At 47.1% G+C, this 12,260-nt stretch overlaps 1 protein-coding gene across 6 annotated transcripts in view; it reads left to right on the top strand.

Annotated features, from left to right (window-relative positions):
- The window catches only part of EXTL3 (exostosin like glycosyltransferase 3), a 131,650-nt gene extending 120,497 nt beyond the window's left edge, over positions 1-11,153 (top strand). For all 6 annotated transcript variants that reach the window (XM_060102617.1, XM_060102616.1, XM_060102621.1 and 3 more), the window contains one exon: positions 8,081-11,153. In XM_060102617.1, coding sequence (XP_059958600.1) covers positions 8,081-8,290 — 210 coding nt within the window. In that variant the 3' untranslated portion in view covers positions 8,291-11,153. The remainder of the gene's footprint in view (positions 1-8,080) is intronic.
- Positions 11,154-12,260: the final 1,107 nt, after the last annotated feature.

The following is a 12,260-nucleotide window of genomic DNA, read 5'->3' on the forward strand; positions in this document are numbered from 1 at the left end:
CCGCGGAGCAACTAGGCCCGTGAGCCACAACTACTGAGCCTGCGCGTCTGGAACCTGTGCTCCGCAATAGGAAAGGCCGTGATAGTGAGAGGCCCACGCATCGCGATGAAGAGTGGCCCCCGCTTGCCACAACTAGAGAAAGCCCTCGCACAGAAACGAAGACTCAACACAGCAAAAATAAATAAATTAATTAATAAACTCCTACCCCCAACATCTTCTAAAAAAAAAAAACAACCCAACTTCTAAAAAAAAAAAAACTTCTAACAAAAAGTACAGAAGTATTTTTGTGATCAAAGACAAAGAGAGACGAAAAGTGCAAAATATAGAGGAAAAGATTGATTGGTTTGAATATATTAAAATTGAAAACTTTGTTCAGCAAACCTCTATGTCCACAGACTGGGACATTTACAATGCTGATAAATGACAAAGGATTAATACTCAGAGAAAGAATTTCCAAATGAGAAAAAAAGTCTACTCAATTGATTCATTTAGTTTGTAAAAAAGTAGTTCAATGAAGTAGAAACCTAGATGACTAATAAACATATGGAAAGATACTCAACTTCTGTAGTAATCCGAGAAATGTAAGTTAAAACAATGGGGTATAGTTTATACACATCAAATGGGCAGAAATGAAAGTGATAGTAACAGATGTTAGTAAGGATGTGTTAAAATTGCAGATACTATACAGAGCTGGTGGGTGTATACACTGGGATATCTGTTTTGAAGAAAGTTTGATTTTATCAAGTATAATTAAAGGTCATGTTCCCCATGATCTAGCAGGAGAGGAAAGGAAGGAGGGAGGGTGGCACAAGGACTCTATTTGTAATGTTTTGTTTCTGAAAAAAAAAAAAAGGAAGAAACATATATATGTAATCTGAAACAAATAGGGCAAAGTGTCAATATTTGACACAACTGGTGGGTTTGCTTGTTTGTTATATCCTTCCCCTTTTTAAAGCATAACATTTCATTTGTGTATTTTAAACTAGTAGCATGTGTTTCATACATACATAGTCGTATGATTCTTTAAATACATACTGTCTTTAAACAAATACCCGTGGAATAAAAATGATACTGAAAATAAGGTGTAACATTTTAAATAACCATCCATTGTATATGTACCTCCATAATCCCAGCCTGCTTCTTCCTTCCATAGATAATGGCTACCCTGAGTTTTGTTTTAAAAATCCCCTTCCCCTCCTCCCTTAAAAAAATGCTTTTACCTTATGCGTATTCATCTCTAAATGATCGGCATTTTTAAACTTTATGTAAATGAAATCAAACTATAAGCATTCCTCTGCATTTAGCTTTTAAAAAACTCATCTGTTTGTGAGCTTAGTCAGTGTTGATGTTTGTAACTATAGTTTATTCATGTTCATTGTCCCAAAGTCTTAAAGATGTTCTTCCCCATACTCTTCTAAAAGTTTTAGGTTTTGCCCTGTTGTATTTAAATCATTAATCCTTGTGGAAGTGATTTTTGTGTATAATGTGAGATAGGGTCCCAATTTCATTTTTGTCTTCTAAGCAGTTTTTATTGCACACTTAGTTCATCCATACCCAGTGATCTGCAGTGCCGGTCTGTCATTGTTCAAATGTCTTGTGTGTACATGGATCTGTTTAAGGATTCTTTTATTCTGGTCTGTTGGTCCAGTTTGTTCATGTGCCAAAATCACATTAATTGTCATATCTTTAGAATTATTTTTTTGTATCTGCTAAGACAAATCCCCTTTAACTTAACCCTGTATTTCAAGAGTGTCTTGCCTATTCTTGGCCCTTTCTCCTCCCACATAAATTTTGGAATCATTAGCTTGTCAAGACAGACGCAGACACACACAGAGTTGGGATTTTGATAGGAATTGAATCTGTAGGTGAAATGGGGAAAATTGATATCTTTTAAAAATTATCAAATATTATATAATCCCCAGGCTATAAAGTTCCACAATAATTTTGCAATAGAGGTCTCTGAACATCTTTTGTTAGACTTATTTCTAGGTATTCTGTATATTTTGTTCATATTTTAAATGGTATTTTCCAAAAGTTACATTTTCTTTCATTGTTATAGAACTATTTGTTTCTTATATCTAGGAAACTTGCTAAAACTCCATTTAAAATTTTTTGTTGATTGATATGGGTTTTCTGTGTTGACCGTCATATATCCCTCATGCAAAGAACTGTTTTGTTTTTTCCTTTCCAATCCTCATAAGCCATTTTATTTTATTTTTTATAGTAGCCAGGACATCTAGTACAGTATTGAATAGAAATGGTGATGATGGGCGTCTTGGTTTTATTCGTGATTTTAAAGGGATGCTTCAGATAGTGTGCTGTTAGGTGTGATGCTTGCTTTACATTTTAGCTTATTGAAGTTTCTTCCTATTCCTTATTAGCTAAGGATCTTTATTATGAATGATTCTTTAATTTTATTGAGTACATTTCCTATTATCCATTGATACAGTCATGTGTTTTATCTTTAATCTCTTGTGTTGACATTCATGCTTTCTTTGGATAAACACATTTGGTCACAATTCTTTTTATAAATAATTTTCTGGATTTGGTTTTCTAGTATTTTGTTTGGATTACTTGAATTCGTGTTCATGAGTAAGTGAGCCTGTGATTTTCCTTTCTAGTAGTAGTAGTATTTTTTAAATTTATTATTATTTTTTTTGGTTGCGTTGGGTCGTCGTTGCTGTGCGTGGGCTTTCCCTAGTTGCGGCAAGTGGGGGCTACTCTTTGTTGCGGTGCACGGGCTTCTCATTGTGGTTGCTTCTCTTGTTGTGGAGCACGGGCTCTAGGTGCATGGGCTTCAGTAGTTGTGGCACACGGGCTCAGTAGTTGTGGCACACGGGCTCAGTAGTTGTGGCTCGCGGGCTCTAGAGCGCAGGCTCAGTAGTTGTGGTGCACGGGCTTCGTTGCTCTGCGGCATGTGGGATCTTCCTGGACCAGGGATCAAACCTGTGTCCCCTGCATTGGCAGGCAGATTCTTAACCACTGCTCCACCAGGGAAGTTCCTTTCTAGTATTATTTATTTCTGGTTTTGGTACGAAAATTGTAATTACTCTCATTATATGAGTTTGGGGCAAGTTCCCCTTTTTTTCTATTTTATGGAAGAGTTTGTGCACAATTGGGATTGTGTTTTCTAGGAGCCTTGGTAGAACTCAACCTTTGACATCTTTTGGAGCTTTGCATGTCTTTTGTGGGAGGGTACTAAACTATAGATTCAGTTTCTTTAATGATTATAGAAATTTTCAGGTTGCTTGTTTCTTCATTTTCTTTATTTTTTTCAAACTTTTAAGCTGTAAAATATAATGCTCATATAGAAAAAGGCATAAAATTTAAGTGCACAGGTTAATTATTATAAAACAACCCATTAAACATGGGGTGTCAGGACCCCAGAAGCTCCTGCATGCCCCTTCCCAACCTCAACCTCCTTCCTCAGCCCCAGTTTTAATCACTGTTGTGGGTTGAATTGTGTCTCCCCCCGACCAAAAAAAAGACATGTTTGAGTCCTAATCCCAATACTTGTGTATGTAATCTTAACTGTAAGTAGGGTCTTTGCAAACGTAGTCAAGTTGAAATGAAGTCAGACTGGAGTAGGGTGAGCCCTTAATCGTATGGCTGGTGTCCTGTTTCGAGAGGTGGAGGAGAGACCCAGAGGCACACACAGGGAGAACCCCATGCGACGTGAGGCAGAGATGCGAGTGACGTGTGAGCCAAGGAACCCCAAAGAGAAAGGCGTAGAACGATTCCTCCTGGGCCTCTCACAGAGCAGCACATGGCCCTGCCAACACCTCGATTTCTGACTTCCAGCTTCCAGAACTCAGGACCACTGTGAGCTTGAACCGAAGGGGACAGAGACAGGGCGAACTGAAGGAGGGAACTCCTGGGATTCTACCAGCAAGAAGTGGGCCGATAGAGCTAGTTGGCTGAGAATATGTTACTCGCTTCACGGGATGGGAAGAATGGCTCAGAGGCTGGTGGGGCTGCTGCGGTCACCAAGGGCCCAGAGGCAGGACCACACCCCCTTGGCTCCGGAGGGCGGGGCCACCTCCTGAGGGCTGCTGCGCCCCCAGTCCAGGAGGACAGAGAGGGTTGCTCTCATGCCTTGAAACCTAATGGGACTTGCCCTGCTGGGGTTTGGACTTGTTCGGGATGCATGGCCTCTTTTTTCTTCCGTTTCTCTCTTTTGAAATGGAATGTCTATCTTATGCCTGTCCCACCATTGCATTTTTGAGATAGATAATTCTCCTCTAGGTTTCACGTGTCCACAGATAGAGAGGAATTTTATCCCAGGATGGACCGTATCCAGAGTCTTAACCATCTCCAATTTAGATGATTTAAAAGAGATTTGGGACTTTCTGAGTTGATTGTATTTGGATGAGATTTTGGACTTAGTGTTGATCCTGGAATGGGTTAAGAGTTTTAAGAGATGCTGGGATGAATGTATTTTGCATAGAAGAAGGACAAAAATTTTGAGGCCAGAGGGCAGGCTGTTTATTGTGACCCGCCAGAAGATATGTTTAAGTCCTAACCCCTGTTAACGTGTGAATGTGACTTTATTTGGCAGTAGGGTCTTTGCAGATATAATCAAGTTGAGATGAGGTCAGAGTAGAGTACAGGGGGCCCTCAGTCCATTACGACTGACGTCCTTGTAAGAAGAGACACAGAGGCATAGACACTTGAGGGGAGAGTGCTGTGTGATGATAGGAAGGCCAAGGACTGTGGCAGTGCCAGGCACTAAGAGAAGGGCATGGAACAGGTTGTTTCCTACGGCCTTCAGAGAGAGGATGCCCAGCTGACACCTTGGTTTCAGACTTCCAGCCTCCAGAGCTGTGAGAGTCAATTTCTGGTTTTTTAAGTCACTGAATTTGTGGTAGTTTGTTACAACAGCCCTAGGAGATGAATACAGTTACTGTCATGTCTTTAATGGTATCCACTTCATTGTTGTTTTTCTTTACACTTTTATCACCTAAGTATGCATCCCTAAACACTATGGCTTACCTTTAAAATAAACTCTTGGGCTTCCCTGGTGGCACAGTGGTTGAGAGTCCGCCTGCCGATGCAGGGGACACGAGTTCGTGTCCCGGTCCGGGAGAATCCCACATGCCGCGGAGCGGCTGGGCCCGTGAGCCATGGCCGCTGAGCCTGCGCATCCGGAGCCTGTGCTCCGCAACGGGAGAGGCCACAGCCATGAGAGGCCCACGTACCGCAAAAAAAAAAAAAACAACTCTTTATATTAAAATAGAAGTTACGAAGACAGTGCAGAATTCCCATATACCCGCATATAGTTTCCCCTATTATTAACATCTTACATTAGTATGGTACATTTGTCCCAGTTAATGAATCAATGTTGATACATTTTATATTGCCAGGGTTTATCCTTTATTCAGATTTCCATAATTTTTGCTGAGTCTTTTTTTTTTTTTTAAACTAGAATGATCAGGTAGCAAAATAACATAGAATACAACACAGAGCCATATGAGAGAAAGCTGTGCCCTCAAGCCTGGGGTTGGGAACTCTTAGTCCCCATATTCTTGGAACACATTTCATGATTCTCTGGGGCAGCAAGGCTGGCTGGAGCACGAGCATCTCCCTGCTGACTGCCTAACTGGTCCACGCCCAGGGCGCAGGCTACACACGTGGAATGAGGCCAGACAAGTTACACCTGCTCCCCGATGAGCCCTTCGAAGAGGAGCGCTCTCTGCAAAGGCCCTGCACCTGGCAGGGATCGCTGCACCAGGGAGAGTTCAGAGGTTTAGTTCCTCTGTGGCTGAGACACATAAAAAGCCTAGACCAATCTACGCGCATATTCTCACTAACTGGAGAGGTAGGGGAGCGAGACTGCCTCCAAGCCAGTGTTTGGTCTTTGGTAAACAAGGATAAATACAAAACATGTTCTTCAAGTGGGCTTGAGCAGAACTGGGCACAACAGGTAAAAGATTCCAAAGCGCCATTTAGTGCCCGGGCACTGAAGGAGACAGGGGAGGGTGTCGGGGTGGGGCGTGCTCTGCCGTAGTCTCTGCTGCCCTGGCCCCGTCTCTGCACTTCCTCCCTGCTTTCTGCATCGGCCCTCACTTCCCCGGCCTAACCCTCCCAGCCTGGAGCGACGGAGCGGAAACCCTGGAGGCCGAGGCTCTCTGCCGGGGCTGAGAACCTGAGGCTGAGCGCCTGCAGCAGGGGGCGGGCAGGGCAGGGCATGTGCTGGGCCCCGGAGGCTGGGGCGAGGCTCAGAGCGGGAAGGAGTGCTCAGCTGCCAGAATGATGGCCGTCTTCTGCTCCAGGATCAGTTTTGAACTTTATATAAATGGACTCATACCGTATCTCTTTCCATGTCTCTTAATCTTGCTTTCACATTTCTTTAAAGCTTTTTTTCAATATTTTCCATTCTGGGTAATAATTTTAGTATACTTTTCATCACTAATTTTCTCTTCACCCATCCATTGAGTATCTGAGTTAATTCAATATACTTATTTCCCCCCCAGTTTTATTGAGATGTAATTGACACGCAGTGCTGTGTAAGTTTAAGGTGTACAACATAACGATTTGTTACAAACCATCATGAGGTGATGACCACAATAAGTTTAGTATAGTTTTCAATTCTACTGTCCTATTTAGTTCTTTCTTTTCTTTTTAATTTTTTTTTTTAGCAGTGCCATGCGGCATGTGGGATCTTAGTTCCCCGACCAGGGATTGAACCCATGCCCCTTGCATGGGAAGTGCAGAGTCTTAACCACTGGACCGCCAGGGAAGTCCCTATTTGGTTCTTTTCCATATCCACAAGGAGTTTTTTGATAGTCCCTTGTTTCTTCCATCAAACCTTGAGTAATCTTTCAAAATTTTATTGTACATATGATACACATTTATTGTTACCGTCCCTATCTGATATTCCTGCTGTTTTGCAGTGTTTTGGGGTCTGGTTCTCTTGTTTCTTTCTGCAGAGTCTCCTTCATGCAGCTCATCCCTTTTTTTTGTGAGTTTTGATTGTGAGGTCATATTCTTTGGGGTTTTGCTTATAGCACTTCTCTGAGGCCTGAATCTGAGAGGATTTGTACTTGTTTCTTCCATGTGCCTTGGCTTACTACCTACTTGAGACCTAATTAAGCTAAATTAGCATGTTGGGGCTTTTCAGGACACACAGGTGGCATAAATTCTAGCCTCAGCTGTGTGAGGGCTGGCTTGTGGTTTTCAGTTTCTCAGAGGGGATGTTTCCTCCTCCACTTAGAGCTCAGACTGAGATGGAGATGTTGCTTCACCACCCGTCTCTGCAGGGCTGCCTCCTGCCCTTGTGGCCTTCCACTGGGTCCCAGGGTTTCAGAAAGTCTGCAATCTGATTTCCTGACTGTGGGCGCTCCAGCCTCATGAAAACCCGAGCTCCTGGCTGTCTTGCTGGATTCAGGCCTTTTCATTACTTTGGCTTCTGAGGACTTCATTTCTTTCATTATAAGCTCAGCCAGTATACTTAAAGAGATGGTTTCTGTATTTCATCCTGCCTTTTCAGGGATTCTGTGCTCAGGGGGGTTGATGTTATTTAATCTGCCATGTTGTTGATAGGGAAGCTGTTGTATTATTCTTCATACTTTGCTAATTGCTTGGAATTTCATCATCATAATAACCACTAAACTATAATATGACCACTTTTCCATGTCTTTAAATATAACTTTCTTAAACATCTTTTTTTAATGGACATGTAGTATTTTATAATTATTTATCTATCCCCTTTTGATGGGTAGTTTTCCAGTAGTTCTCTATTAAAAACACTGATGAAATGAACAGCTTTATACCTACATCTTGCTGTGCAACCAGGATAAATAGTAGAAGTAGTGTTACTGAGATAAGCACCACTGAACACCTCAAGGCTTTTGATACCGGTTACGTATAGGCCGTTTGGAAGCGTGTCCTTAATGATAATGTAGATCCATCCGTGGCAGGAAGAGAGCCCTGGGCTCTGGCTCCCGACTTGCTCTGAGTGAGCGTCGCCATCGACTCGGTGTCGTCACTGTGGACAAGGAGGCGTCGGTTGGTTAAGCTCCAGGGTCTGTGTCTCAGCACCCGTGGTTCTCACTCTGTGCTCTTCCTTCCCCGCTCCCAGGTGACGTCACGGTGGACTTTCCGATGCCCAGGCTGCCCTCAGGCTCTGTCACACGACGATTCCCACTTTCACGAGCGGCACAAGTGTATCAACTTCTTTGTCAAGGTGTACGGCTACATGCCCCTGCTGTACACACAGTTCCGCGTGGACTCTGTGCTCTTCAAGACCCGCCTGCCCCACGACAAGACCAAGTGCTTCAAGTTCATCTAGGGGCGTTGCGCACATGGGGGAGGATGAGCAGAGTGAGGGAGGCAGCTGCTGAGGTCGCTAGACGTGGAAGGACCTCGGGGAGGCCCACCGGGTGGGCGGCCCAGACCCTCTGCTGGGAGGGCCGGCAGGGCGAGTGCGAGGGACAGAGCTGCCTTGCTCTTGAAATCAGCCACACTGGCCAGAGCCCTGGTCCCAGGACGCCAGGGCTCCGACACAGGGCACTGGTGATAGCTTACACTGAGGGCCACAGGGACCCTGGAGAGTCACTCATGCAGTTCATAAGCCCAGGGCAGCTGGTTTGCGGTTTTTAATTCACTAACAACTACTATTATTATTTAAAAAGAAAGTTTCAGATTTGCCATTCGAGGCTTATTTATATACATGTGTATATATATACACATATGTGTGTGTATATACATGTGCGTGTATATGTATATATGCACACATACATATACATATATATATACATAGCTGAGGGGAGTTCGGCATTTCTGCCCATCTCACAAAGTGAGGGACGCACTACGGTCGTCTGTATTTTGGTGGAGATGGATCCTGGCCTTCTGGTATCTGGCTCATCTTTACAGATCTATCTCCGTCCTCCCCAGGGGCATCTATCTGTGTGCAGAAACAAGAAAGGGCTGGGCGTGGCCCTGTTACAGGGCCTTGCCCAGGATAAGACCTGTTGCCAGCCAGGGCTCTGTAGCTCGAGGTGTGGGGTCTGCACCTTTGGGGGTAGTGGAGCCTCCCTGCACAGGACGTGGTGGGTTTGAGGACTCCCTGCTGGGTCGTGCTGTTTGGGTACTCGGCCCAGCTCTCTCCCTGCCCCCTGTTTGAGAGAGAAGACAGGAAGGACCGAGACCTGCGGACAGACCCCCAAATGGCTTTTTGTTCGACCCTCCTTTGAAAGACATGTTGTGCTTTGGCTACAGACTTGCCTGCAGGTTCTCTCCCATACGAGGACAGCAGCCTGGTGGGCTGCACTTCAGCTGTGGTCTGAGTGGTTTGCAGGCCGGCCTACTCTCTGCCGCAGAGCAAGCGAGTATCCTTTGATCCCCACCCGGCTGGCCGGGGAGTCGCAGCAAGGCACCTGCCTTGGGATAATACCTTGGTGAAATTCACCTTCCCCGACCCCTGTCTGGACCCACATCCTAAAGTTATTGGATCCCTCACGCCGGGTTGGTTCCGGGACCCCCTGAGGTTTGCTTTGTGTCAGAATGATGGGAGGATAGGATTTGTTAGGTGAAGCTCGAACCCAGCCTGAAATTTAATCGGCATTCACACCCCACATTACCACGTTCCGCTCTGGGTTTAAATTTCTGTTTCCTGGGCTGAAATAGAAGCTAATTTTTCTGTGTGTGGTGGCGGCAGCACTGGGGGAACCAGAGGGCGTCAGTGGCTGTTGGCAGGGCTTTAGCCCGTGGCCTCTACCGTATTTCTGGTCCCCACTTTCCTCCAGTGAGGTCGAATCTAGGAGGTTCCCCACAACTGACTGAACAAAGGCTCAGCTTTGTCCTGGGCACGTACATGCCTTAAGCCAGCTCCGTCTTCCCCTGACCTTGACGTCCTGTGCTCCTGTGTCCAGGGGGCACATCGTCCTCTGACCTGCCTGCCCCAGGTGGGTTCTCTTCAAGTATCATTTTGAAGCCAGGCTCTGTCCTGTGGGTAACACCCACCTGTAGGGCTGCCTGACCTAAGGGACTCTCCCCGTCGGTGGACAGGACCGGGGCTCCGTCCTCCGGACATTCCCACTGGCATCTTCCTGTGGTTCCCCTGCTGAGGCAGCTACCTAGGAAATGGAGCTCTGCTGCTCAGCAGCCCAGCGAAGGGGTCCAGACCCCCTGCTTCCTAACTTTCTAACTCCTTTGACCTTGGACTTTATTCTTTTTAGCAGTAGCCTTCTTCCCTTTGGGAAGCCAAAGAGTGTGGTGTTTTGAGCTATAAATGTGGCTGCTATTTTTATCTTGTCTCTTTTAATGTGAGGAGCTCCTAGACTGCCTCTGAGCGGGCCTGGTGAGAAAGGAGCCGTGTCAGGATCCCCCGCACTGGAGCCAGAGCGCGGGGTCCCTGAGCGCTGGCGGCAGATCGGGAGCAGCTGGTACCGAGGCTGTGGATGACGTCACGGGGCACTGTAGGGGGGGTGGTGATGTCAGAGCACAGACGAGGGTGGCACTGTTTGGACCTGAACAGGACACTGACTTGAAGGACTCCAGACAGCAGTCTCTGGTGGACACTGGCCACGTTCGTAAAGGACCCTCCTCGTGGTGAGAGGGAGGGCGGTGGGAGCTTTCGGAGGCTTGGTTGGTTCTCCAGGAGAATGGCCGCTGCGTTTTGCAAGGCGGGTCAGGTAGAGGCCCAGGTCCAGGCCTCGAATGCCTTTGATGCCGATCGGTCACCTTGGGAAGCCCAGATGTCACCTGCACCACCTGATTGACTCACCTGGAGCACGGGACAGCCCTGCAGATGCACGTGGGCCTCCTCGGCTGTCCCGTGAACCCCCGCTGCCGTCTTCGTTCCCCGGGCCCGGCGCGTCTTTGCTCTCCAGCTGGCCAGTTTGCTCTTCACTGAGAGGCGCCCACGTGAGGGGGAGCCCCCAAGGTGCTCGTCAGGCCTTGCTGGGCTCTTGCACCTGTGCTGTGTCCTCCGCCTGTGTGGCCCGCACCTCAAGCCAGGGTCCGTGCACTGGGCATGCAGGGGTGGTCCCCTTGGGAGCGGCCTGCCTGTGTGTGTGCTCTGGGAGCTCCTGTTTGCAGTGCTGGCGTTTGAAGGGGGAAGCGCTCTGATACTCATGCCATGTCCATCCACCCCACCCCTTTTCCAGTCATGAGCACAATGGTCTTACGTTGGATTTTTGTAAAAAAATAAAATGGAGACTTTAACTCATGCAGCTTGGAAGTCTTTTGTGGTTTTCCTCTGCAGGATGCTAGAGTGGCCTGAGGGAAGGTGCCTGCCCGGTTCCAGGAGCCACCCATGCACGGCCAGCAAGCCCCTCCCAGCACGACTGTACGCTGTGACTTGGTCCTGGAGCAGCCTGCGTGCCTGAGCCCGGCTGATGCCGTCAGTGTGCATGGACGCGGGCAGCCTTGTTTGCGTCCGTCTCTGGGATTAGTCACTTGATTATGGAGAGAGGAATGTAGGTGTCACCGAACTGGTTTGAGCGGGATGTGGGATGGCACGTGGCACGTGTTGACCACTTTTACTTTTTCACGGTAACTTTTCAGTGTGTGTGGTGTGGTGCCGGGGAGCTCAAGGGTACGTGTTCCCAGCCCAGAGGAGAGGGCTGGCTTAGAAGGGCCCTGTCGGTCTGGGGGTTATTTGCTGACTTCCAAGGAGCCACAGAAAGCTCCTGCATCTAGTTGGTGCTTGACTGTCCGAGTCCAGTCCTTTTGATGTCTGGCTTCTGCTCAGCTGTGGATCAGAGCCATCCTCAGGGAGCGAGCACCGAGTCACGGGCTTGGAGAAGACGGACGGAGACAGGAAGGAGGATGGAAGGCAGAGAAAAGCTGCTCCTCAGCTGGGTTCTGCAGTTGGGACTTTGGTTTGTACTAACAAGACTAAGAATGCCTGGGACCCGCAGTTCAGTGTTACTCCGAGACTAGGGTTGACAGCTGATGCGGTAGGTTTGTGGCAGGTGTTGGGGGGCAGGTGATGTCGTATCGGGTGGGGATGCCTACTCGGTCTGGAGCTGGGGCTGCCAGGCTCCTATTCTTGCAGCCATCCATCTCCTTGTTACCACTTGTGCTGGGGCCAGAGGGGCTTGAAGTGGCATGAGGCTGTCGAGATGGGCGTGGTACTAGACACAGAGATAACACGTCTAACTTAGGTTCTGTTCCTGCTGGTTCTGGCTTGGACTTGACAAGGTAAGCCAAAGTGGTCCGTGTTAGCGGTTGATATTATTGTCACTGAAATCGAAGATTCCACCATATTTGCAAAAATGTGGTTAAGAAGGATAATGCTGTGGTTAAGGACATGG

The sequence above is a fragment of the Mesoplodon densirostris genome, chromosome 6 (assembly GCF_025265405.1).
Source record: "Mesoplodon densirostris isolate mMesDen1 chromosome 6, mMesDen1 primary haplotype, whole genome shotgun sequence".
In the NCBI taxonomy this organism is placed as follows: domain Eukaryota; kingdom Metazoa; phylum Chordata; class Mammalia; order Artiodactyla; family Ziphiidae; genus Mesoplodon; species Mesoplodon densirostris.